Raw genomic sequence first — 27,178 nt, forward strand, 5'->3', positions numbered from 1 at the left:
GCCCAAGCTCAATCTGTCTCATTGGTCCTATTACACTGTGTTTCAGACTTGAGTCTTGTCTGTTACTGAATAGTCTCCACATCTCCTTGCAGACATTCACAGCATGGTGTAACTCCCACCTACGGAAAGCAGGCACTCAGATTGAGAATATTGACGAGGATTTCCGAGATGGACTGAAGCTTATGTTACTACTGGAAGTCATTTCAGGTGAGCAGTAGACTGAGAAGTAAAACGGTGCAGCAGAACACCTTACCCCCCACCCCCCCTTCAAGGTGTCTGCGTATTCATATAACTCCACTGCATTAACAAGGTGCATGAGGAAGAGAGAATCTGCAGTTGACTGAAGTGATAACCTTGTGTGTAGTTGGGGTATGAAGCTAGATGGGGGCAAATAGTCATTTATAAAACATAAGATAATGACTGAGAAAATAAATGTATGCTCCATGGTTTCCCTGTTTCTTTACCCATCCATTTATTAAACTATGTTTTTTCTTTCGAAAGGTTTTCGACATCTTCTACAATTATTCCAACCAGCCATTTATTTTGATCTTTGTGGAGTCCATACATTTGATAACCGTTACTTTGGTCTTGCTAAGATTCATTTGGAGGCCCACCTTCTGCAAGTTCTGATTTGTTACTGGTAGTCTTCTGGACTTGTGGCAAAAACGTTGTATGCGTATTGTTGCTAATTCAAATATTCACCATTGATTTTCATGAATTTTGTTTTCTTCCCCCCTGTTAAAATAATTGCTCAAGATATTGAAGTGTTGCTGTGGTGACATGGTGTCCTTCTGTCGCGCTCACTTACTAATCCTGATCTTGCTTTTATCTTGTAATCTAATGCAGGGGAGCGCAATGTCTTTCCCCTGCGCCCCCCTGCCGGCTGTCCTCTCCGCGCGCCGCTCCCCTCCCCCTTAACTTGGCTCCCGGCGTCATGATGTCATGTTGCCATAGTAACGCATCTCCAGTAGCCGGCGGAACCAAGGTAAGTGAGGTTTATAGAGGTCTTCGCTGCTTCCCCGGCATTTAATTGTAAGTGCCTTTGGGAAGTGTGCGGGGCCTCTGTAAACCCCGTGCCCCCCCCCCCCCCCCGCGCAGATAATCTCTCTCCCCCCTCCCCGTGGTCTAATGGTTGATGTGGTGTATGTTCCTTATATCGCTGCACACATTTTGACTCCTTAATACATTTGAAACCGGCTGAGGTGTAGCCTAAATCAAATATATATGTTTATTGTGTAGCTGAGCTCTGAAGACCTGACTGCCCTTATGTGATGGTATGAAAGGGGCTTCCTTTTTTATTTTATTTTCTCTTAGGGGAGCGCCTACCCAAGCCAGAGCGAGGGAAAATGAGGGTGCACAAAATAAACAATGTCAACAAAGCCTTGGACTTTATCGCAAGTAAAGGAGTGAAGCTGGTCTCCATCGGAGCAGAAGGTGAGCATGAGACAGCAGCGGCAGATGAGCAATCGTGATAGTGAAGCCTCCCTTGTGCTGCTCTGCTGGTGTTCCCTCCCTCATACAGTTTATACAGTTCTGTGTTAAGCTGGTAGTGTCAGGCCGACTGTACACCTGTGCTCCTGGTGACCAACAGCTCTGAAGGATGTTATCTCAGGGGGAGCATACACTGCAAAGAAAGGGAAATTAGTCATTTGTGCTATTAATAGTGGTTTGGAGCCACGGTCAAAATCTCTAGTGCCTATCTGCCATGGGATAAAGCTTTAGGAGACGACGTTCTTTTGCCCTTTTCCCCTTTGTAAAAAAAAAAAAAAAAACAATTCTGCAGCAGCAAGCATTTGTAGTCATGGGATATCAGGCCTTGTGCATTTTTACCGTATTTAAGTCTCTGCCTCTCAATATAATTGGTTCAAATAAAGAAAAAAGCCCCACATGGTTTTATGCATTTTAAACACTTGTTTCACTTTCAGAAATTGTTGATGGAAATGCAAAGATGACGTTGGGAATGATCTGGACAATTATCCTCCGATTTGCCATTCAGGACATCTCTGTAGAAGGTGAGCACTCCAGTGCCTGTGGCAGTTGTTTCTCTCCTTCTCTCCTTCCCTCTTTTTTTTTTTTTTTCTTTCCCACTGCCCCCTTTTAGTTAATAGCACCCACTTCCACCCACAGAGACCTCTGCGAAGGAAGGACTACTGCTGTGGTGTCAGCGGAAGACTGCCCCTTACAAGAATGTAAACGTACAGAACTTTCACATCAGGTAACGAGCACACCCCGTGCTTTGAATTTAGACAGAACACTAGTACTTGTGCTCATCTTTATTAATTCTGTTATCCCCGTCCATCCACCTTATTTGTGACTGTCTTGCAGCTGGAAGGATGGTCTGGCCTTCAATGCCTTGATCCACAGGCACCGGCCTGAACTCATAGACTATGACAAGCTGAGAAAGGTGAGTGTTTGCCAGGTTAGGTGCAGCACAATTCTGGCGTGTATCTTATTTCATTCTTGTGTGCTGCTCATCAACATATGATGGAAATAAAGGAAACTAGAAGCAGTGAACCTTGTAAAACATTATGCCGTGTTTAGCAGTGATAACGGAAGATACATTATATTGCTGCATAGATTAAGGTGTCAACATATTCCTTTGTACCAGCATGTGAAGAATCTACAACTGCTTTTGTAATCCTGAACTCTTGATTTACTAGACTGCCAATTGCTAATTTTTCTCCCATAAACAGCCGCATACATTCAGGCAACGAATAATAATGAGCCAACATTAACATTTGTTGCTTTTTATCATATGTATATACAAATGTAATAGTGCCGTTACTACCATCTTCTTTAGGATGATCCAGTCACTAACCTGAACAATGCCTTTGAGGTCGCTGAGAAGTACCTAGACATTCCCAAGATGTTGGATGCTGAAGGTACGTTGTGCTGTTTCGAGGTGGTCTTAACGTCTCTCCCAGCGCAGTTCTGTGACAATGATTTCCTGAAAGAACGTAAACTCTTCTTGACTTCTGCAAGAAGCTGTACTGTGCAAATATTTTTACTCTGCTGATCCCTTACAGGTTTTAGAGGTGCATCTGCTGTTGTATTGTAAATAACACATTTTTCTGTAAGTTATCTTTCCTTTTTTTGTGCTAGAAAAGTAACAACATGTTTTATCGTTTTTGGTCATCAATGTGTGAAGTGGGGTCAGCACCATCCCTCCCTCTTCACTTCTGTGTGTCAACATCTCTTCTTCAATTCCAGACATTGTCAACACCGCCCGTCCTGATGAGAAGGCGATTATGACATATGTGTCCTCTTTCTACCACGCCTTCTCGGGAGCCCAGAAGGTAGCGTCAGGGCAGCCGGCGGTGCCTCAACACATCTTTCTTTCTCCGCATGTCTCATCTCCTGCTTCTTTTTCAGCTAGCTGGAATGCGTGCTCCTCACTGTGTGTCAGGACTCGTGAGGGGTTCATTAGACAGCCATTGCAAGTTCACTTTTGGTGGACAGTAACACCCAATTCCTATTGCACTTTAGTAAATCGACATCTTAGATGACCAAGTCAACATTTAAACACCCCCCTCCCCCCATAAAAGCAACCGTGTGGTAGAAGCAGGAATCTTAGGTCATAAGCAGAACATAGATCTAAAAATGTTATTTGGTTTCTGTAGATAGTTGCTGTCCTGTCTACAGCCTCTCAAGCTACAAGTGCAATCAATGCATCATGTTCAGACGAGTTTGATGCACAGAAACTAGTGAAAGTAGCAAACCTTTTAGTGGTTTCTGCCCAGCTTTCACCCCCCTCGCAGGCCAGACACAGACTGAGGTTCGAGAGGTGCAGATCTCGGACAGGAGGCTTCCGGCTTCTGGCTTATACTGCTCCCTCTAAAGCTCCTTGTACTCCCCTCTCTCCTTTACTCTGCACAGATATTGTGGGCACTCTCAGGCCTGATGAGAAAGCCATAATGACCTATGTTTCCTGCTTCTACCACGCTTTCTCTGGTGCTCAGAAGGTGAGCCGCTGATTTGGGGTATCTCTGCTGTTGGGGTTTCCTTGCCTGTCAAGTCTTATGCCTTCCTTTTCCTGCTGGGTGAGGTGGGGGGAGGGTAGTCTAGCACTCATCGCTAAGCAAAAATAAACATTACTGATTCACTAAAGTGCATTTACTGCTTGTGAACAACCATCCACTTGTGGTAGATGAAGTAGCTGGGGAATCTCTAGTTATTTTATATGCTTCTTGTGGATTTGCTACAGTTTAATGTTCAGTTTATTATAGCTCTGGCTATGTATGCTTCACGGTTTAGAGTCTTGAATGGGCCAATTATCACTGCCCTTAGAGACTTACTATCAAATAATTGGTGCCAGAAGTCAAGGAAGATGAAGTGAATTACCTCTGATCACAAATAGCTCAAACTGGGTGTTGAACTGGCATCTTCCACTTCAAAGCCAGCGTCTTTGCTACTAGGCCACTCTTACTCCCTTGCCTAATTATGTGTGAGTAATTGAAGGAGACCTGCGCTTCTAACAGTTGGAGAGGGAATAAGTGACTAATTGAAACTCTGGGTTTTGTATTGTGACTGTAGTAATGTTTCCCTCCTATAACTTTTTCCAGCATGTGATGTTATTTGGGAGATAGCGGGGTAGAAATGAGAAGTTTGTTCACACTTCTCTTTATTAAGCAGGCACACCTGGTGTGAATGCAGGTCTCTGCACTCCCAAGGTCCTTGTAACTGCTTTGTTCACCAGCTGTTGTGAATTTTAGCTCATCTCTGATCCCATACTCATCTGGTCTTTTATCTCCAGACACAGAGCTTGTGATCTGATCTTGGCTAATCCATTTTAATACATTCTGAATTTCCACCCAACTGTGGACATGGCTTGACTTCTTTAGGAAGGAGTGCTTCCCATATAAGACAGACTTTATGAACGATTGTTTAGTTTGTGATGGCATGTATAGACTGGAGATGTTAGTCTGCTACAAGTTTTCACAACCTGCAACAAATCTACAGTTCTCTTGGACCAATTACCATAATAGAATTTTACACCAAATACCTAATATACTTGCTTTTGTTCATTAAAAAAAATAGATATAGATAGATATAGATATATAGATATATATATATATATATATATCTATATATCTATATAGATATCTATTTCTATATATCTATATCTATATAGATATCTATATCTATATAGATATCTATATAGATATATATAGCTATATATCTATATAGATATCTATATCTATATATAGATAGATATATCTATATAGATATATCTATATCTATGTAGATATATCTATCTCTATGTAGACATATCTATCTCTATGTAGACATATCTATCTCTATGTAGACATATCTATCTCTATGTAGACATATCTATCTCTATGTAGACATATCTATCTCTATGTAGACATATCTATCTCTATGTAGACATATCTATCTCTATGTAGACATATCTATCTCTATGTAGACATATCTATCTCTATGTAGACATATCTATCTCTATGTAGACATATCTATCTCTATGTAGACATATCTATCTCTATGTAGACATATCTATCTCTATGTAGACATATCTATCTCTATGTAGACATATCTATCTCTATATCTCTATCTAGATTTCAACATGGTTATAGGATGTGGCATTCTTGAAATGATGGAGAATTTATGTAATAGCCACCCTACAGATGCTAAAACCGTAAGATAATTCAAAATTGCTTCAGATAAACCTCTAACTCGAAGAAACCAAAAGAGCTAATCTGGTCAGAGGTTTCACAGTGGATAGGTGTGTGTGTGTGTGTGTAGAGAGGGGGGGGGGGTATGTGTGTGTGTGTGTGTGTGTAGAGAGGGGGGGGATGTGTGTGTGTGTGTAGAGAGGGGGGGGTGTGTGTGTGTGTAGAGAGGGGGGGGGGGGTGTGTGTGTAGAGAGGGGGGGGATGTGTGTGTGTGTGTGTAGAGAGGGGGGGGATGTGTGTGTGTGTGTGTGTGTGTGTGTGTGTGTGTGTGTGTGTAGAGAGGGGGGATGTGTGTGTGTGTGTGTGTGTAGAGAGGGGGGATGTGTGTGTGTGTGTGTGTGTGTGTGTGTGTAGAGAGGGGGGGTGTGTGTGTGTGTGTATAGAGAGGGGGGATGTGTGTGTGTGTGTGTGTAGAGAGGGGGGATGTGTGTGTGTGTGTGTGTGTAGAGAGGGGGGATGTGTGTGTGTGTGTGTGTGTGTGTGTGTGTAGAGAGGGGGGGTTGTGTGTGTGTGTGTGTGTGTGGGTGGAGAGGGGGGATGTGTGTGTGTGTGTGTGTGTGTGTGTGTGTGTGTGTGTGTGTGGAGAGAGGGGGGATGTGTGTGTGTGTGTGTGTGTGTGTGTGTGTGTTTTTTGAACATAGGAAGCGGTGAGATTCAGCACAATGTTGTGATTGGTGCGTTGTATTTTGGTTTGCACCAACTGATAACTATCCCCAAACAGCATTCAGTTTTAGCTCCAGTGCTCCTCTATACAAAAAAGAGAGGCATCATGTGACATTCATATCTGATTTAGAAGTTAATCCCCTTGTATTCCATTAAAGGTGATGCAAAACTGCATACAATTATTAATGAAGAAACCTTATACTAGATATCGGGAAGTGGTACAGTTCAACAGTGGTTCCCAAAAACAGTCTTTGCAATTTGTGAAATGGAGGAAAATAAGTGGTAGACTTTTTTTGGCGGGTGGGGGAGGCAGGAGCAGCAAATATATTTTATCTGTAGCCCTAACCTGCTACTGACTGCTTGCATTCTGCTTCACAACTCTTTGTATTATTTTTGATGTGCAGTGGTGGTGGTGTAATAGTCCTTATATCTGCCCTTAAAGCGAAGAGTGCAGCTTCTAACCAATGTCTCCTTTTCCAGGCTGAGACAGCAGCTAACCGAATCTGTAAAGTACTGGCTGTGAATCAGGAAAACGAGCACCTGATGGAGGATTATGAGAAGCTCGCCAGCGATGTGAGTCTCCTTTTATCATACTGTGCAATAAGGTGTTTGAAGAGGTTTTGTTTGGGCAATGTATTTCCTTATGTGGTGGAGTTGTGAGCCTCCGTGTTGGATAAAGGTACAATTGGGCTTAAGCTCATTGTTTAACCCTGTTCCTGACAGCTCTTGGAGTGGATCCGTCGCACGATCCCCTGGCTGGAGGATCGTGTGCCTGAGAAGACCATGCAGGATATGCAACAGAAGCTGGAAGATTTTCGGGACTACCGCCGCGTCCACAAACCGCCCAAAGTGCAGGAGAAGTGCCAGCTGGAGATCAACTTCAACACCCTGCAGACCAAGCTGAGGCTCAGCAACCGCCCGGCTTTCATGCCGTCCGAGGGCAAGATGGTGTCGGTGAGGTTCTGGGGGTTGCAAGAGATCGAGGGAAGGCACTAGCAGCAGGGGAAACGAGCGTGTGCGTGTTAGGTTATCCACTTAACTGAATTTATATATCGAAACCGCTTATACCATGGAAGAGGAATCACACAGCACTGCATGCTTTTACATTGGAAGCAGACGTAGACAGCATCCTTAGCTTATACCTTTCCCTTTTCAAAGTTAGAACTGCAAAAGGAGATTTGAATATGTCCTGTCAATAATCTGTTCTCGCTTCAAGCACAGTAAACTGCAGAGGGAGTGCTGACCAACATCCTGACGGCAGCATTATTCCAACCCACTTCTACAGCCAGGGAGTGCTAGTCTGTTTAATCCATCCCACTCCAAGCACCATGAACTGCTTAGGGAATTATGACCAGAAGTGTTTGATTGCACGGTTCTGTGTATTTTATATGTGAAAAATAGTCCTACTTCAGTTAAAAGTAATGTGCTCTGATTATTGGTCCCCTCACTACTTGGCCTTTCTCCCCCCCCCCCTCCCACCCCAGGACATTAATAACGGATGGCAGCACCTGGAGCAGTCAGAGAAAGGATACGAGGAGTGGCTCCTGAATGAGATCCGACGACTGGAGAGACTGGACCACCTGGCTGAGAAGTTCCGTCAGAAAGCATCCATCCATGAGGCCTGGACAGAGGGTGTGTCTTGTGGGGAAGATGTTTCTTCTACTGTACATGTCAGCAAAGGGTTATAATCACCCCCGTCTTATTTCGCTGTTAACGTTGGTAGTAGATGTATTAAAAATGGGCCTTATTTTTGTTCAACTTAATTCTAAAGATTGTGTAAAGATTTGTCCCTGGGATCAGGTAATGCAAGAGTTGGGTATTCAGCATTTGTTCCCTCTATTGACGACAATAGCTGTGACAGCCCATAGAGAAATGTTACTGTGGTCACCCTGGGTCCGGCTGCGGTTGATGTCTGGCATTTAATCGCTCTTGCCAACCTTTTAACTAGGACTTTAGCATGATGCTATTGGCCACATACCTTGGCCCTTCTTTGGCTTGCAAGCTCTTCAGTACCTTGTGTTTGTGCATCTCTACCAGAAGCTTCTCTCTGCCAGATGCTGCTATGCCCAGTAAAAGCAGTTGCAGTCGTTCCTGCCATGTGTAATCTCTACAGTGGAAAGAGTTCTGCTCCCTAGGGGAGCAGATGTTGCTGGCAATGCACATCTCAGAAGCGATACACATCTGGGGTAGGGTTAAATGAGAATTTGTTCTTTTACTTCTCAAAAAAAAAAGTCTGCCCCAGTGATTTGTATTTCACTCTTACAGAGAAGCTAGCCGGGTGTAGACCTGTTGCAATGAGATTCATTGGTGAATAAGCAGCTCTGGTGTACTACACTGATGGTAATCGAATGTTCGCAGTCCCACCGCTTAAACAGTTTGCCCTCCCTGCAGGCAAAGAGGTAATGCTGAAACAGAAGGATTACGAGAGCGCCACCCTGTCTGACATCAAGGCCCTAATTCGAAAACACGAGGCCTTCGAGAGTGACCTGGCCGCCCACCAGGACCGTGTGGAGCAGATAGCTGCCATAGCACAGGAGCTGAAGTGAGTGCCACAGAGGCGTGCACTCCTGATTACTTTTCATTGTTTAAATTAGAGTTAGCTTTGCAAACTTATTTGCACAAGATCATTAGAAGGCCAGTATGGTGTAGTGCAAAGAAGATATCGACAGGCATTTTCGGTTTATTTTTTTATTCTACGCGACTGGATCTTGGCCATTTTAAAAGTGGTTAAAAGACACCTAGTGCAACGGCATATAAACAACTGGGAAAAGTCTGTATAAAAGGGTTGTTAAAATATACATATAATGCATGTGGGACTTAAATGGCTGTATGATCAAGTATACTCTTGGATAAGGTGTCCTCATTAACATACTACTAGCTCCCTGCAAAGAAATCACCCAAACAAACGACTGTACACGCAGCTTTATTTTACCCTCTAATGCAGAATATAAGTTTCAATACAATTAATTGGCAGTGATAACGCAGAAGAACACAGAAAATCCCACCAAAACGCGCCAGAGGGAGCAATAATCCTTGCTACATCTGTTTATACAAAGACACACTGCATTTATTGTTCAGGTCCCCCATCTCTTCCACACACAGTTATTGTAAGAAATTCCAGGGCACAAGTTTACAGTACGGGGTCTGTGAATGGAGCCTTTTACTTCACTGAAACGTGCGAGTGAAGGAAAACTGCTGCATTTATTAAAAGAGCAGAGGGGAAACAGTAGCTGCTTTTATGGGAGGGTGTGTATGGGTGTGCGCCTGTGCCAGGTAATGAGAAGACAAAATGACACAGGATTTGTGCTGGTGGTCATATGGGCTGCAGATGGTAATATTTTGTTATCTCCTATTCAGTGAGCTGGACTATTACGACTCCCCGAGTGTAAATGCACGGTGCCAGAAAATCTGTGACCAGTGGGATGTTCTGGGATCTCTGACACACAGCAGGAGGGAAGCGTTGGAGGTGAGGATAATGCAATGTGACACAGCCATTGAACCTCAAACATACCAGATGCTCTCTCCCTCTTTTCCTGGTAGCTTGTTAACTTTTATGTGTGAGACCTGTTATGTCACTTTCATTATAGAGTAATTTGTCGATCTCCCAAGTGCAAATAAACACTAAACTTATCAATCAAAAAAATAATTGCTGAGGAGATTCTCTATAATGTTGGCTTTTGCATCTGAATTATCTATCTGTATTTTGTGTTGCTGATTTATCTGCGTCTATTGTCTTATGTGCTGCTGTTGACCTTGCTTCACTCTTCTGCTACTCAGCAAACCGAAAAGCTGCTAGAGACCATAGACCAGCTGTACCTGGAATACGCCAAGAGGGGGGCACCATTCAATAACTGGATGGAAGGAGCACAGGAAGATTTGCAGGACATGTTTATCGTGCACACCATTGAGGAGATTGAGGTGAGCGAACAGTATATAGGTGATAAGGCGGGACCATGGAAGTGTGTTCTAGTAATGAAAACCTCAGGGAGCACAAGTCATCGGTGGGTACATAAAAAAGAAACACAAGAATAGTGCAATCCTTTGGTGCGCCCTGTGTCCCTTTTCTTCTGTGGTCGTTCCGCCTGCGGAGTCCGTCCCTCCTGGTGGATCTTTGTGGAGGAGGGGAACGCTTCCACACACAGGAGCCTTTTTAGGGGGGAAGGGTTCTCCCCTTTCTGCTTGCTCAGCCTGTTGGCAGATTACGTTCTTTTTAATTACTTCACCCCTTTGTGTATAGTTACTGTACTTCTCACCACCAGAGTGCTGGGTATTTTTCTGTTCACAAGTGTGTTCTAGTAACTGATCTGTAACAAAGCAATGTCAGTGGGTCTAATGCCAGTCATTTCAGGATCCTGAAGTACCCTATGCGCACACGGTCCCCTTAAAAAAAAAAAATTAAAGGTGCCTCCTATTAGATTAAAGTTATCGTTGCAGAGAAGCTCCTGCCCAACAGACTGAGTTTGTGTGAACCCTCTGACCACATTGCTTAGTGAAAGTGTCCTTAATACTGAGACCCTAATTTATGTGTTGTACTTGGTAAACTTGGATGTTCTTCACCTTCTGCCTCACAGGGTTTGATTGCGGCCCATGAGCAGTTCAAGTCCACGCTTCCAGATGCTAACCGTGAGAGAGAAGCCATTCTGGCCATTCAGAACCAGGTCCAAAAGATTGCAGATTTCAACCACATCAAGCTATCTGGGGGCAACCCGTACAGTACTGTTACCCCACAGACCATCAACGCCAAGTGGGAGAAGGTACGTCTGGGAGGAGCGCGGCGACAAGGGGAAGTCTGGGGGGGTTGCGGAGGAGTAATTTATAATCGACATCCTTGACCAAGTGTATTGCAAAAATACTATATTATAATACAATAATTGAGTAAACAAGCACCTCGACTTTTTAATGTGAAGGTTGAGCAGCTGGTGCCCAAGCGAGACAATGCATTGAAGGGAGAGCAGGACAAGCAGCAGTCGAATGAGCGTCTTCGTCTGCAGTTCGGCAACCAGGCTAATAAAGTGGGACCCTGGATACAAGGCAAGATGGAGGTGAGCATTGTTGGGAGTATATGCAAAGCATTAATACCCCGTTTTAGGATCTGTTTGGCCTACAGTTGGAGACCAACTCCTACAAGACGAAAGTTGCAAGACAATCATATAGGTGTAAAGCAGCATTTCATTCAAAATCCTATTTTGGGGGGGGGAGGTGATAAATGAGTTGTGTAGTATTAGTTATTACTTACTGCATTTCTTTTTTTCACTCTGCCCTTTTTAATGATTTGTATGTATTAAGTGTCCCTGGTTTGCAATAGCAACATCAGAATGTAATCTTTAGCCTAGCCCATATATAGATGCATAGTGCCACCCTCAGAGTAGCAATGGTACTGTAGGGTGTGCTGAGTCTGTTTACAGTTTGAGCTGGAAGCTCCAACACCCATACTCGTGCTGGTTTGTGAGCCTGGGTAGACCTTTTTGTATTCTGTTGTCTTGATAGGTTCTAATACTTGCAAGAGAATATTCAGAGAAGTTGTTACTCAAAAGCTTTAAATACTACATTCAACTCTTTACAATCTGCCAGGGATCAAATGAAATGCTTTACATCGACTTAGAGTGGAAAGATTAGGTGGACCAAGTAGTAATTTTCAGCCTTTATTTTCTATATTCTGTAATCCAGTGATTTAAAAAAAAAAAAAAAAAAAAAAAAAAACCCTTGTGTTAAGTAACCATATAGTTGTGAAATTCTGCAGAAGCCTAACCCGCTCTAATAGAACATCTGAGATCAGATGCATTGTAAATTCTTCTGTATTCCGTACATTTTTCAAATGACCTCACAATTGCAGGGAACCCTTTAGGGTGATGCGTGTTGGTTAGGAACCCCTGTTGAAAAATACTCTAATATATTCATATGGTCCTTTCAGCTGATTTAAAATAATGTCCATTTTGCAAACTACTTTGGTCCTTCACACTCCTTTTATTCTTGCTGGATCCTGACATTTTGAGAGCCAATCATCACTTACAGGCAGCATATATGCAGTGCTTAAAAGCTTATCTAACTTTGAAACATAAGTGAATATAAACAGTTAGATATGTCTACACATATAAAAACAGCAGTGCTCATTCTGACTCCGTGCCGAACTGAAAACTTGACATCATGGGTCTAATGAAACGTTTGATGGTCTGTCTTCGTTAATAAGATATATCAGTAACATGGAAAGTCTACATGTCCCAGCGCACATATAACAAATTGTACATCTCCAATCTGAGCAATGTTTATCTTTTGTCTGGGCCTCTCCTGTATGTGCTCTGCCTCAGAGGTTCTTCTGTGTAAAGCTGTGTGCCCTGTCTCAGAGCCTCTCCCTCCATTATCAGGAGATTGGCAGGATCGCCATCGAGATGCACGGCACCCTGGAGGACCAGATGATTCACCTGAAGCAGTACGAGCAGAGCGTCATCAACTTCAAGCCAGACATTGACAAGCTGGAGCAGCAGCACCAGCTTATCCAGGAAGCTCTGATCTTCGACAACAAGCACACCAACTACACCATGGAGGTGAGGCCCTGGGTGTGGCGTGGAGAGCCGCCCTTTGTGGGCAGGTATAGGAGAAGGGAGGGGTGGGCGGGGCGGCTATATACAGAAGCTGTTTGGTTACTGGCTGGACTCTAAAAGATGCAGACCGGATGGGGAGCGGGGTACCGGATCGCCCAAGTGTGCTTGTTGAGGTGGAAACTAAGTTAAGACTACACTGTTTGGAGATTTGGTAGGGACCAATACTTTATAACCGTGCTCAAAAATGTCTTCTGATTTAACATATTTCCTGTCAGTCCTTCAATGCAGTGAACAATAATGGATGACATGCAGAACTATGTGGAATTAGGGAAGGTTTGCAGATCTGAGTCTGATGCTGCAGCCTTGTTGATCGTAGCCTAGATAGAAAGGTACACTTTGTGCAGCTGGAGAGTTCGGTCCAGGCTGTTCAGTGATCAGGTGGGGAACCGGCTTGTCCTTTCCAGCATATTCGTGTGGGCTGGGAGCAGCTCCTCACCACCGTGGCACGCACCATCAACGAGGTGGAAAACCAGATCTTGACACGGGATGCCAAAGGCATCAGCCAGGAGCAGATGCACGATTTCCGGGCCTCCTTCAACCACTTTGACAAGGTGAGGTGGACATGGGCAGTGCTCTAAGCCAGCGATTATTTACTTTGCGCGGCGCAAAGAAAATGCAGTGCCTCTATCGGGCCGGCTATAGTGGGAATAAGGAAGAGCGACCTCCCGGCAAAATTGAGCCGCCAAAATGTTTTGTTTTTTCGCACCGCATAATATGAGTGATTCAGCCAATGAGGGCGAACCAGCCTTGCGATGTCACAGCCATCGCCTCCCCTTCAGAGTGCAGGGATTGCTCGAGCACACCTGTACTATAAACGATTCCTATGGGATCGACATTAGAATTCAAGAGGCAATGGGTGCCCTATAACCAGCTGCAAATTGTGTAGTTGGATATTTAGAAAGATTCCTGCAGTAGTGCTTTTGCAATAAACACCACAATATTAATCAAGGAGAAAAATCCAGTTTCCAATTGGATTTTTATTATTTTGTTCTGTGTTCTTGCAGAAAGTTTTTGGCGTTTTATTACCACTTTACTTTGCCAAGAGCTATTTAGGTGTAATAATGCTAAAGCAAACCCAAATAGGATTGGTTTGTGTGGCAAGGATGTAGAGATCGTATCTACACCATTTCCTCCCCCCCCCCCCCCCACATGTAAATGTGCTCTCTGTAGGTGTGCCTTGCAGAACATGGCAATTGACAATACCTGCAATAAACACAGCATAGTGTATACCTGCTTTGTTATGCATGATGTTTATTCAGCTGCCATGAGGCTGTTCCATGTAGGGGAGAAATTAAGCAGATTCTGCCCCACACAATTGGTCCAAGCTCACCACACACAGACGAGTGTCAGTTCAGGCATTTCATAGACTCCATAGTGTGTCAACAAGTCCCCTTTTATTCCTGGAGTCAGATCTGCTGTCTCCTTTTCTCATGGGAGCCTGCTTCAGTGTGGCGTGAGTCTCTCTGAAGAGGTGTCTTCTATCTGTCCTTAGTCACCAGATCATTGTACATCCGTAACGTCTTTATTTTATTTCTCCACCATCGTCCCATCTCCAATCATCGCCTCCCCATCCCACTGCCTCTGGCTCGCGACTCGCTGTCTGGATCCACACACTCGCCTTCCCCCATTCCTATCACAGGATCACACAGGGGCTCTGGGACCTGAGGAGTTCAAAGCCTGTCTTATCAGTCTGGGATATGATGTGGAGAATGACAGACAGGTACAGAATGACAAGCGAAAGCCAGCCCAAACTAACCCTCTCCCCATCTCTCGTGTGTGTGCTTTCTCCTCCTCATTCTTTCTTCCCATCTCTCACCGTCTGATTTTTTTCATTCTCATACTCTTTACCTCCATCCGTGTCACCTCCCCATCTTCTTTCTCTCCCATTGGTCATACTTTCTTCTTATGTACTTTTTCATGGGTTCTTTCTCTTGGTCTGTGATGCTCTCCTGCTACAATCATTTCTCATTCCTTGTTTCTTTTTATTTGCTCTTTCCATCCCAACTGCATATTATTTTTCTGCCTTTGCATGTAACATTTCCCTTCACTTAATTCTTTGTTTTCTATTGAATTCTTCCTCCCCTCTTCTATGCTGGGTCTGTCACTCTCTCTCCACTTTCTCCTTCCTCTCGCCTGTAACTGTACCCTGGCAAGAGGAGAATCGGTGCTCTGGACGCAGATGATTTGCGAGCCCTCTTTATATCTACGGGATACAGCTTGGTATGCTCCTCTTCTGCTTCTTTTACATTTGTGACTCTGTTGCTTCAGTGCCTCCTGCTAGTCTGCCTGGTGCTGTCTTCGTCTGCTCTCTGTGACTTTAGTGCAATACTCTGAGCCATGAAGGGTGCCTCACGGCAGTGGCACGGAGCTTCCCCCTTCATCTTCTGACCATTTGTCCCCATTGGGCTCTCTGTTTCAGGGTGAGGTAGAGTTTAACCGCATCATGGGCATCGTTGACCCCAACAACTCGGGCATGGTCACTTTCCAAGCGTTCATCGACTTCATGTCCCGAGAGACCACAGATACAGACACTGCTGACCAAGTCATTGCCTCTTTCAAGGTCCTGGCCGGAGACAAAGTGAGTGAGCGGGAACCAGAATTGTCTCTTAACCTTCCCCCTCCCCACCCCTGCATCTTGGTGTAATTTATCAATGTTACACCTCAAAGCTGTTGATATCCCTTGGAATTATAACTGCCTCAGACATCTTGGTTAACACTTGCTTCCATTAGGTAGATACCTTGGTGTTCTGTTGCAATATGTTGGTCAGACTAAAACTGGTGTTATAGTGTAGTGCTGAGCGTTGTCTTGAGGTCAATGTTATCTTATTTTTCATGTTTTATAAGTTATTAGACATTTATATACAGTTCTATATTAGTTTCTGCATTGGCTCTACAGCCCCCACATCTCAAACCCTTCCATTTCCCATTTCAGAATTACATCACTGCGACGGAGCTACGCCGGGAGCTTCCACCGGATCAGGCGGAGTATTGCATCGCTCGCATGGCTCCTTACCAGGGTCCAGATGCAGTGACAGGAGCGCTAGATTACATGTCCTTCTCTACTGCATTGTATGGCGAGAGCGACCTGTGAGGGTGTAGGGAAAGGCACTGGGGGTCCCTGCCTTGCACTGCACATGACCCCGTCCCTCCCCAGCTAATCACGCCATCACGGCAAGAGGAAAAGAGCTCTGGCATGAGGGAAATGGGGTTTCTACCATCCCCTTCACTATGGTGTAGAGGGAGGGGGAGACATTTACCTTTCATTCCCTTTGCAGGAAGGAAGGTGCTGCAGGAACATTCCACAGGACCTCTCCTTCCCCTACTCTGCAAAGCAATCTATGCAATGGCTGGGGGCAGGGTGTGCTTTCCACACTATTTTCACGCAGCTGGCACGTATATTCCGCTTCTGGGTAATCTTCTTTTGTATCTCGCACCCTGTTCCTACAGCTCTCCCCACTCCCCTCCCTCTTGCAACTCTCACTCAGACCCCCTTTCTTCCTTCTTTGGATTATTTATTCCTAGTCGTAGAATCACTCTGCTATTCAGCCCCTCCATTACAGCTACCTGCTGACGCCCTTATGGGTAGGTTCTCTATGTCTGAGCGGGTTGGAACCTTGAGGGTTCTCGTACAATATTAGTTTGATCCGGTTTTCTTTTCTTTTTTATTATTAATATATATATATATATCATGGTTTGATTACGTCCGTTTGCCTCTCTCCAAGAGACAAGCGCAGAATATTTGAGGCAAGAGGGCTCCCCACTGCAGGCAGGGGAGAGATCATAGTAGCTGTGTGTACTGTGCCCTTTTATATAGATCACTGGCTATTTTACCAAGTTATGTTTTAAGAACAAACACACCGGTCTGTCCCCTGAAGAGGCGGTGCTCAGTTACCCAGATCTATTACATGCATACACTTACAAAAACACTGTGTCACAGCATGTGAAGCCTGTGACGGGTTAGGACTGTTAAACTTAAAACCATAAATTTGCTATTAAAATTCATTAACCAATGAAGTTCGGGGAGATTGCGCTTCACGGTGATAGGTGCAACTAAATGTCATCTAATGGAATATCTACCCCCAAAGTCGTTTTTACAGGCAGCTGCTGTCCTATGGGCCTACATTCCTCTCGCATGTTGCACTCTGCTTCCTGTTGGGTGATTTGGAGATCTTTCTGTTGCATACTATCCCACATTTTGCATGCTGTCTGTGTTAGGAAAAGTGCCCTGTATTACACCTTCCCTTTTTTGGGATTCCAGACACCACCCACATTCCGCATTCACCTGAAGATGATAAACCGCTCTGTAGTGATTTTCTTATAAGAGGCTTTTTTTCTGAGGACCAAAAAAATTATAATTAAAAAAAATAAAACTTTAAGAGGGTTACTATTTACTTAATTTAGGGGGTTTATGATATAAATATATATTCACCTAGCAAACCTATATTTGCAGTTTTTTCTTGTCTTGTAATTAAAAAGGTTGCTGATTTATTAAGGGGAGGTCTGTAACATTCCTTGTCTCATCTTTTTATACCGGTGGCTACATAGGAGGAATGTGAGGGGGACAGTGTCCATCTTTCTATCATTCCTGCACCTCTCACATCTCCTTACAGAACAATAAAAAGTGTATTATTTTTAAGATAGCCTTGGCGTGCAAGTGTCATTATTTCACATCTCTTGGGCTGAGTGAAAATTTGAGGGATTGTACACATTTTAATGAGATGTAGAAGACCATTCATTTTGTGCATACATGCCTAAAGTTTGAACACTTCTGTTTACAAAAAGGATTCATTTTACAAAAACTATCCATTTCTGCAGTACAAACGTATAATTTATTTCAAAGGCAATGTGTTGCCCCTCTTATTTCTGCAGTCTATGTGGTGTTGTGGGGCCCAAATCCCTTGGAACTGGGTTGCAAAACTTTTTTGTTTAACTCCCTTACCTTTTCTCCGGCGTTTTCCAACGTCGTGATGTCATTTTGGGGCCGTGTCACCAGAAGCAACCGGAGACGAGGTAAAGGAGTTGGAGGCCTCACGCGTACCCCCGGCATTTAATTTAAATGTTGTGGGGAAGAGTGCAGGGGCCTCAAGTGCTGTGCACCCCTGCTTTAGAACACCATAATTAGACCTCTTGAATTAAATCAAACTAGACTTGTGTATATGTAACACCCCTTCCCTACTCCTAAGGGAACCTGTGCTATGGTGCTACCTGTATGGCGTAAAGGGGGCCTAAGACTCTGCTCCTGGGGAGCCTGGGATGAATGGGTGCAGATCCTCCATCCGTGAGGATCCCAGCGTAAGCAGGGTGGCTCCTCACGGGAACTGGTATATCTATACGGTATACCTATAATAATCACACAACAGGGTATACAATACTCCTTTTACTATGGTCCCATAGTATGCCCTAAAGATAATATGTAACACGACAATAATAATGACAATAATAATACAGGTCTTGTTCCCCACAATACTTAGGCTGCGTTTATAGTGCTGGCGACGCGACCGATGACATTTCCACTGGCGAAAGTTAAACTTTAGTTTTAAGCGATGTCGCTGGCGACAAGGCCATTGACGTCACCAAGGAGGAGGGCAGTGCTCTGTGATTGGTTTAGAGTCACATATGGCAACTGTATCTAAAAAAAAAATCAAATTTAACTGGCTTCCACATTTTTGGTTGTGCTTACTATAAGAGCATGCAACGGATTCAATTGATTTGTTTTGGAGTGACGTTGCGTCGCCAGGCACTATAAGCGCAGCCTGATGGTGCCCTTAGCACCTAGAACCCAGTGTCCATCAGAGCCTCTCTGGTCCCAAATGTATGTGAGGGCAGCGCTACCCTCCCCTGTGTATCGTTGGTGCACGTCTACCTTCCTGGTACAGGCCTGTAACCAGGAGATGCTCCCAAGGAAGATGGGGGTTGGGTCCCATACCATGGGGCCTCTGACACCAAGCCCCTCACGCCCGGGCTGCCACGCGGTGCTTCATGCTACAGTGAGGGACTGCCTGGGGCCTAGGAGTAAGGTTTTGACCTAGTCGAGGAAATTAGACTAGCTCCCTGGACACTACCTCCTTCACCCAGTTCAACTACCAGTCCTCTGTCCCGCGGAGGAGATTCTCGTTTTAGTACCTTTCCTTACGGCGGTGCCAACCCCAACATGGCCGCTGTGCTACAGTCTATAATACACACGGGGCGCCAGCCGCAAAATGGCCACTGCAACTTCCCTTGAGCCATAGAAACGGCTCCCTATGGAGGTAAAAGAGTACCCTGCTACATATATATTTACTGGTGATTTGACACCTGGCCGACCTTAACCTAACGACCCATGCCGCTTGTACAAAAACTATATATAAAGACGTGCACACATGCACTATAAACAAAGACGCTGCCCTATTGTCCATTATACTAGTACCAGTGCAAATTTTAGTGTGTGTGTTCTTGAAATCTCTACCTTTGGTCTCTTCTTTGTGTGTAGCGAATGTTTCTGCTGCTGTCTCTTATGTTTTCTCTTTGGTTAGCAGTCTCCTAAAATCCTGCTTTGTTGCCTGTCTGCATCAGGCTCTCTTAAGCCCTCCTCACTGTGACCTGGACTGGCTCTGTCCCAGAATGGCAGTAGGACTTTTTCTGTCTTTCAAACTGACTCGTGTTGCCGCGCATCCCCAATTGCACCATGTGATTGGAGCAGACCCATTGTCTGCATTGTTCAGTGTACACATTTGTAGCTGTGGCGACATTGGTATAGAGAGCCTTTCAATTTTACAGTACTGGATGGCAGCTGGAATCTTATAAAACGTCCATGCTCTTAGATGAGAGGTTGGAATCTTTCACATAAAATTTAGCAGAGCACTCTAAATTAAAGGTGCAGTCCCAGATACTTCATTACATGTTCTAATTATCCAAAAGTATGGATCAATACTTGGAGCTGGTTACATTATATGGAATTATATGTACCTGATACAGTCTTCAGGATAATAAAAAAAAAGTATATTTTCAATAGAAACAAATCTACTGTATGGGTTGTTTTTCTTTCACTATGTTTCAATGTTAATTGCTGTATTAAAGGGTAACAGACTACTTTTTACCCTCTTGTCTAGCTGGCAGCTCCCTCCCACACGTGTCAAAACAATTTATAATTAAAGAAATCAAACTTCCCTAACATTATCTTCACTTGTGTTCTGCTGTTTAATGAATGCAAAGTTATTCTAAATAACTGCACATAGCAATTGCTCTGATTAAAACTTGGCCAACTGCTTCTCTGCTGATGGTTTTGTAGGCACCTTGAAGTGAAGGTGCTAGGGGTCCCCATATTTAATGTATGAATCAGTTTCTAAATGAAATGTGTGAAATGTATCATTGACAAAACAGTTCTGGGGGGCAGAGGGATTAAAAGAGCAATCACATATAGTTGACTAGGTTAAAAAAAAAATACTTCCCTAAAGAAATCTAGCTGCTACAGTACTTGCAAATGTTTGGGTGCTTAGATTTATTTATTTTTATATGATTGGTTAGAAGCGGACTGATTGATTTGAATGGGTTTTTTTTTTAGTGTTGTCTTTACCCTTATCCCACCCTGCCCTCATCAGTGAACCAATACAATTATGGGGAGGTGGGACTTTCTACAAGCACTTGCTAAACACACTGACATCAGACAAAAGCCAGAGGAAATCAGGCCCCACCCAGGTCCAACATAAAAACATAATTTAAGAATACTTATAAGTATCAGATTTGGGTAAAAAGTATCAATCCTCCAGAGAAGACCCCTTCAACGTGTTGCTTGAATTAGTTCACTTTGGTTCTAGGAGGAGTTGTCCCTGCCTGGATAATCCATGTTGGAGCAGCCTCTGGTTACATTGCTATGCAATTCCTCTGGCTGCATTAAAAGGCAAGAGAGTGCTTGTCTTAATACCTAGTGCACTCAAATGCCTTGGCTATTACAGTTGGTTTGTGTTATCTGCTTTTTCTAACTTTATTTATTTTCTGTAATAAAAATATATATATATTAAATCTTTTGCTGGAGTGCAGCATGCCAGGATTAACTGACAATTTAAACACTGAAAGATAATATAAGGACATGAGGGAGAACTAGCTTTTTAGTCTTCCTGTTTATGAAAGTTTGAACAAAAAATAAGCTACAGGATATGGTTGGCATTTGTTTGTATTAATCTGTGTTGGACTATAAAACCAGGGCCACCAACAGAATATTTGGGGCCCAGGACAAACCTTAAAGGGGCCTCCTGCAGATGTTACGAACTAATCGCATTCGGTCTACTTTGCCCCATCATGTCTCCTCTCCCCCCCCCCTTAGTGTGTTTCTCACACCCTATTTCATTTCCCCCTCTCGTTTTTCTCTTTCCCTCAGGTTTTTACTCTTCTTCCCGCCGACTTATTTTTTTTTCCTTCCAATATCTTTCTTCTTACCTTCCCCTAATGTTCTTTTCAATTTCATTTCCCCCCACCCTCAGTCTCCCTCCTCCACCCCAGCCCCTCTCTGCCTCCCTCCGCCCCCTCAGCCTCTTCTCCCTCCGCCTCAGCCTGTCTCTCCTCATACACTGTTTATCACATTCTTTCTCTGTTCTAGCCTAATATATTTATCTTGGTTTCCCCTGCATGTCATTTTTCTTCCCTCTTCTCTCACATGTCAATCTCTTTAGTCCACCATGTTTCTCTTTCTCTCCCCCCCCCCCCCTCTTTTTCCTTATTCTTCCTGTCTTTTCCCCCTTCATTGTCATCGTTGCATTTTCTTTCCCCCCTCATTTCTTTCTTTTCCCACTTCTGTATATCTAGTTGTACTTTATTTTCTCTGTGTTTCTCCCTTCCTTTTTTCTGTCATGTCTGCCCCCCTTGATTTAACCCTTCCCATCCCTCTCACCTTTCCAAGCCAGTCTCTGGAGCTGCAGCTTCACCAGGGTTCATGTAATTGCAGTTTCACAGCTCCCATGCCCGAGACCCCCTGCTTCAAATCAATGTTTCAAAAAGAAATTCCGGGGGAAAAAAACATTGCCTGAATTTCTCCTTTTTTAAAGTGAGTGTTATGTAAGTGCTAGCACCGTCATTATGGAGATATAGCCAGGGTTGTATCCTGGACTGTGGGGCATTTTGATTTGGTGGTGGAGTACTAATTATGGGCTGCGCATAGCCAGAACAAGTATGGGGTGCATACAGCGTTGCGTGCCGCAGAGATGACCTGGCATTGATCTCGGACATTTCATTGTGGCCCTTTAGGCCGTGCCCAAATGACCTCCACAAAGATAAGTCCCTAACCTTAGCCCTTATCCTAAAAAACCCTAATCTTTACCCCTAAGGCCTCGTTCAGGGTGCTGGCTTCGGAGGGAGGGCGTGCTGACGTGCTTGCTGCAGTGAGAAACAAAGTATTCAATTTGAATACTTGTTTTCAAGGTAGCTACTGCCCTGCCTCCGAAGCCAGGCGTTGCCGCTGACGACAGCTCAGTAAACGAAAATTTCGTTTCTTGGAGCTGAAGCCGCGTCACAGGGACCAAGGCAGCCAATGAAATCATTCTTCAGAATGATTTCATGGCTGCAGCTTGGATACTTTAACCCTGCAGCATGTAGCCCCGCCCCCTCCCCAACGCTGAAAAGGCAGCTGGGGGATAATCACATGTCGCCAGCAAACAACCAGCGCTGCCTCCCGCACGCCCCCCCTCCGAGTCCTCAGCTGCCTCCCTGAACGAGCCCTAATACTAACACTGACCCTACCCCAAAAACCTTAACCGGTACCCTAAAACATCTAGCCACTAAAACCGTTTAAAACTTAACTCCTACCCTAACAGCTAAAACCCTTAAAGTTAACACACTACCTAACTGCTAACACCCTTATTGTAGAAGCGGCGGGGTGCCCGGCTTTATCGCGGCAACAGCATAGGAGCAGATATGAGGGAGGTTGCAGACACATGGGAAGGCGGGGGGGGGGTGCAGTGCGGCGATTGTCCTTACCTTTGCCTGCAGGCCACAGCAGCATTGTGTGCGCTCAGCAGGGTTTGCACGTACCTTGCTTGGACGCTCACCAGGGGTCACTACTCAACAGGAGCAGGTACTCTGGTCTCTCCTGCCTCTATGGTCCCTCTGCTGCAGTCAGTGCCGGTTAACTTTTCTCCCCCACCACACAGCAGCACTCCGTTTGCCCCCCCCCCCTCTGTCTGTGCCCCCCCCTGTCCGTTTTCCCCCCCATATTCAAATATAAACACAATATGCATCCGAGTAGCTTGAGTGTGATAGGGATAGAGATTGTTGAGATGGGCCCCAAGGGGGGGTGACCAATTCCTCAGGTTACGTCAAAGGGAGACCTTTTGGATCCATGAATTGGGTAAACTCACACCGGAAGGGTTAAATGAAGAGATAGACCTGATTTCATTTTTATGCTAAGTGATTTGGTTTTAAGTATTGAGTTCATTGTGAAGTTTTATATATAATGTTGGAATTTTTAGAATTTGTTTTTGTATGTCTATTAATGTTCTGTACGGATAATGTTTATATGCTAAGAATGATATATGAATTGGGATGATAACTAAATAATCTATTTTAATAATGTGTATTTTAAAGTATTTAGGCTTGCTGTTAATAATTGATTATTTTATTACGTAGAGTAATGATATAGGGCACTCTCGTGCTCTTATCTGCATGCCATGTATATGTTACTTGGAGGATTGTTGAGCAGTGTTTATGTATACCAACCAGTAGGGGGAGGCAGTAAGCCTTTGACTAAGCCCTTAAACTTAATGAGTATATAAGGCAACCTGTCACCAGAGCAAACCACACCCCTCACGAAGAGGCCACGCCTCGAAACAGGAAGGGTGGTTTGCATGGTGATACTCCGACTGTAGCTGTTGAGTTTCTGCAGAGCTGAAGACTGTGAGGGAGAAGGCAGGGAACGGGTTAACGTGGGTGGCCCGGGCTGGAGTGAGATCATACCTGCAACCGCCAGAGTTGCTGCGACGCCATACGGAGGAGGTTACATGGTGACGCACTAGGGAGGCGTCACGAGAGACAGCAGGAACCTCCCATTACCGGAAAGGCGGAAGCAAGCAGCGGACGCGCAGCAGCAACAGGCGGAGTATCCCCCCCGTGAGGACAAATCTGCATATCTCCAGTGCGGATCTGTGAACTACGGCTAATTACTTATTTTATTCGGATGTTTGTGAGTGTATTACCACTATTTGTTTGTCTCATTAATCTAGTAAAAACGTTATTGCACCAAGAAGTGTGCGCTTTCTGTTCTTCTCATCCTATTTAGTTATCATTGAAGTGCTGGGTTAGCACTTCCAACTGAGGGAGCGGCACCTTCCTGGAACTTTGTTTTTTGGACTTTCTGGCAACAGATTGGACTGTAAGGTTGTATTTAACCCCTTAGGGGCCAACTCAAGGACATTTATACATTCATATGGAGATATATTGGGGGAATCCTTGATGGAGAAGGATTTAGGAGTGCTTGTAGACAGCAGGCTTAGCAATAGTGCCCAATGTCATGCAGTAGCTGCAAAGGCAAACAGGATCTTATCTTGCATCAAACGGGCAATGGATGGAAGGGGAGTAAACATAATTATGCCCCTTTACAAAGCATTAGTAAGACCACACCTTGAATATGGAATACAATTTTGGGCACCAATCCTAAGAAAAGACATTATGGAACTAGAGAGAGTGCAGAGAAGAGCCACCAAATTAATACAGGGGGTGGACAATCTAACTTATGAGGAGAGGCTAGCTAAATTAGATTTATTTACATTAGAAAAGAGGCGTCTAAGAGGGAATATGATAACTATATACAAATATATTCAGGGACAATACAAGGAGCTTTCAAAAGAACTATTCATCCCACGGGCAGTACAAAGGACTTGGGGCCATCCCTTAAGGTTGGAGGAAAGGAAATTTCACCAGCAACAAAGGAAAGGGTTCTTTACAGTAAGGGCAGTTAAAATGTGGAATTCATTACCCATGGAGACTGTGATGGCAGATACAATAGATTTGTTCAAAAAAAGGTTGGACATCTTTTTAGATGGGAAAGGTATACAGGGATATACCAAATAAGTATACATGGGAAGGATGTTGATCCAGGGATTAATCAGATTGCCAATTCTTGGAGTCAGGAAGGAATTCATTTTTCCCCTTAATGGGGTTTTTTGTTTGCCTTCCTCTGGATCAATAAGTAAGTATAGATATAGGATAAAGTATCTGTTGTCTAGATTTAGCACAGGTTGAACTTGATGGACCTACGTCTTTATTCAACCTCAACTACTATGTAACTATATTTGCTTGTTGTTAAGCGCCTGTAGCTGAACTGTATGTTTTGTGATTATTTAACACACTTATTCACGTAGTTTTGCGTTCTCCAGCTTAGATACATTTTTAATGATTGTTAGTAAAGTCTCTGCTGCATTGATTACACATAATATGAATAATAACAGGTTATAGATAGGTTTAAACTGAACCAGAATCTAGTTAATAACAAATTGTAACTAACCTGGTGATTTGATCAGTGCTTTCTACTGGATTTGGCTGTTTCAACCAATCTTTTTTCTGCTCATGCCTTTCTGCTGATTGGAGTGACGCACAGTTGCAGTGCAGGTTTGCTTCACAGAATCCCCGCACAGCACCACGGGAGAATGCCAACATACTGCAGGCATCTTTATGAGGATTGGATCACACTGTAAAAAACCCCCAACGTTGTGCCACTATTCTGTTGATCTGGCTTGAGGCTCCATTAAATTTAGTGATAAATAACACCTCCTTATTAATATCATTGATTACCTTTCTATTCAGTTTCTTATCTATTAGAGTTTCAGACCTTTCTTGTTCTAGGGCCCACTTGTATGCCTTCTCTATAGCTGACTCTTGGTGCCCTTTATTCAATAATTTATTTTTCAAAGATGTGGCTTGATTCTCAATCTTTGCTTCTTGAACAATTTCTCCTTAATCTTTGGAATTGCCCAAACGGTATGTTCCTAATCCATTGACAGTGGTGATTGCTTGTAGCTTATTGATATTTGTTACAATCCACCTCTTTCTAAAATGTCTTTGTTTGAATACGCATGTCTTCAGTAACAAAAATAAGTAAATCTAAAAAAGAGATGCTGTGTCAAAATTATAAGTAAATTTCAAGTTAAAAGGATTTTGATTAATATGACTCATAAAACCTATTAAATCTTCAGTGTTACCTTGCCAAATTATTAAAATATCATCTATAAAGCGATAAAAGAAAATCAGATGCAGGCGCATCCGGGGGCTAGGCAGACCAGCACAGAAATTGATTGCACATTTTGCAACAGCCATGGGGTGCGAAATTGCAGCATTGTGGAAGCTTCCAGATTTGCCCACAATTACGAAAATTCGGAACAGAATTTGGTATATTTGCCGGATGGAACAGTTGACGAGTCTGGTCAATAACACCGGCACAAACTTCCTAAAAGTCTGGGCCCCATTGCTAGACCAATCAGACATCCCCGGGGTGAATGCCGCCACTACACTGCCTTAATAAACTGAGATGCGTTCTCCTTCGAAGTGACAGTACCGACAAGCTGACGGGACACAGGTAGGGATGACGGCATACAGTGATAGCGCTCCACTAGGTGGATCCGCACTGGAAGGGTGAGACGCGGGCAGAAGATGGGAATGCTCTGTGCGTGGAATTCTTAGTCATAATTTTTCCAATTTCAAGATAAGTTCTATTTACAAAAGAAAGGAACAGCGATGGGCACAACCTTTGCCCCAAGCTTCGCAAATATTATGATGGGTTATTGGGAACATCTATTCATTTGGGCCAATAATCCCTTTTTAAAGCATCTGATTTTCTTTTATCGCTTTATAGATGATATTTTAATAATTTGGCAAGGTAACACTGAAGATTTAACCAAGAGACTGGAGTGACGGATGGAGTGTTCCTGGACGGACCGGAGCTTGAAATTACTATTTATCAGACTCGGGAGCTCCATAATAGAAGAGGAAGGCATTCTCTCCAAGTGCCATAGACCGCAACGGGATACGGAAACGACGAACTGAAAACATCACCGTGGATCGGGGATACAGAGGTAAACTGCTCATTCTCTGTAGTGCATATCCCTACCAGTTCTCATCATATTGTCCGATCTCCTTCACCCTGCTTGTCTATACCTCTATACTCTACGTGGATCCAGTGTTTAATTTGTTCTTCCACCTGCTATAGTACAGCAACTGTTTATCCAGACATATTATAATCTAGATTCAATATACGGGACTTTGAGGTTT

At 43.9% G+C, this 27,178-nt stretch overlaps 1 protein-coding gene across 7 annotated transcripts; it reads left to right on the forward strand.

The window, feature by feature from the left end:
- Positions 1 to 63: 63 nt before the first annotated feature.
- On the forward strand, positions 64 to 17,592 carry ACTN4 (actinin alpha 4). 7 transcript variants are annotated; one of them, XM_075608273.1, is made up of 21 exons: positions 64 to 207; positions 1,315 to 1,434; positions 1,926 to 2,012; positions 2,128 to 2,215; positions 2,326 to 2,404; positions 2,801 to 2,882; positions 3,211 to 3,296; positions 6,834 to 6,926; positions 7,077 to 7,307; positions 7,838 to 7,985; positions 8,745 to 8,895; positions 9,711 to 9,819; positions 10,131 to 10,271; positions 10,925 to 11,107; positions 11,261 to 11,395; positions 12,659 to 12,895; positions 13,357 to 13,503; positions 14,592 to 14,672; positions 15,107 to 15,172; positions 15,372 to 15,530; positions 15,885 to 17,592. In XM_075608273.1, exons 1-21 carry the CDS (start codon positions 183 to 185, stop codon positions 16,041 to 16,043), a joined length of 2,607 nt encoding a protein of 868 aa, XP_075464388.1. In that variant the 5' UTR covers positions 64 to 182; the 3' UTR covers positions 16,044 to 17,592. The 7 variants fall into 7 exon arrangements, with proteins under 7 accessions (XP_075464388.1, XP_075464390.1, XP_075464389.1 ...); XM_075608275.1 differs by having other exon boundaries at positions 12,716 to 12,895; XM_075608274.1 differs by lacking the exon at positions 3,211 to 3,296 and adding an exon at positions 3,877 to 3,962.
- Positions 17,593 to 27,178: the final 9,586 nt, after the last annotated feature.

Source organism: Ascaphus truei, chromosome 7 (genome assembly GCF_040206685.1).
Source record: "Ascaphus truei isolate aAscTru1 chromosome 7, aAscTru1.hap1, whole genome shotgun sequence".
Classification (NCBI taxonomy): Eukaryota; Metazoa; Chordata; class Amphibia; order Anura; family Ascaphidae; genus Ascaphus; species Ascaphus truei.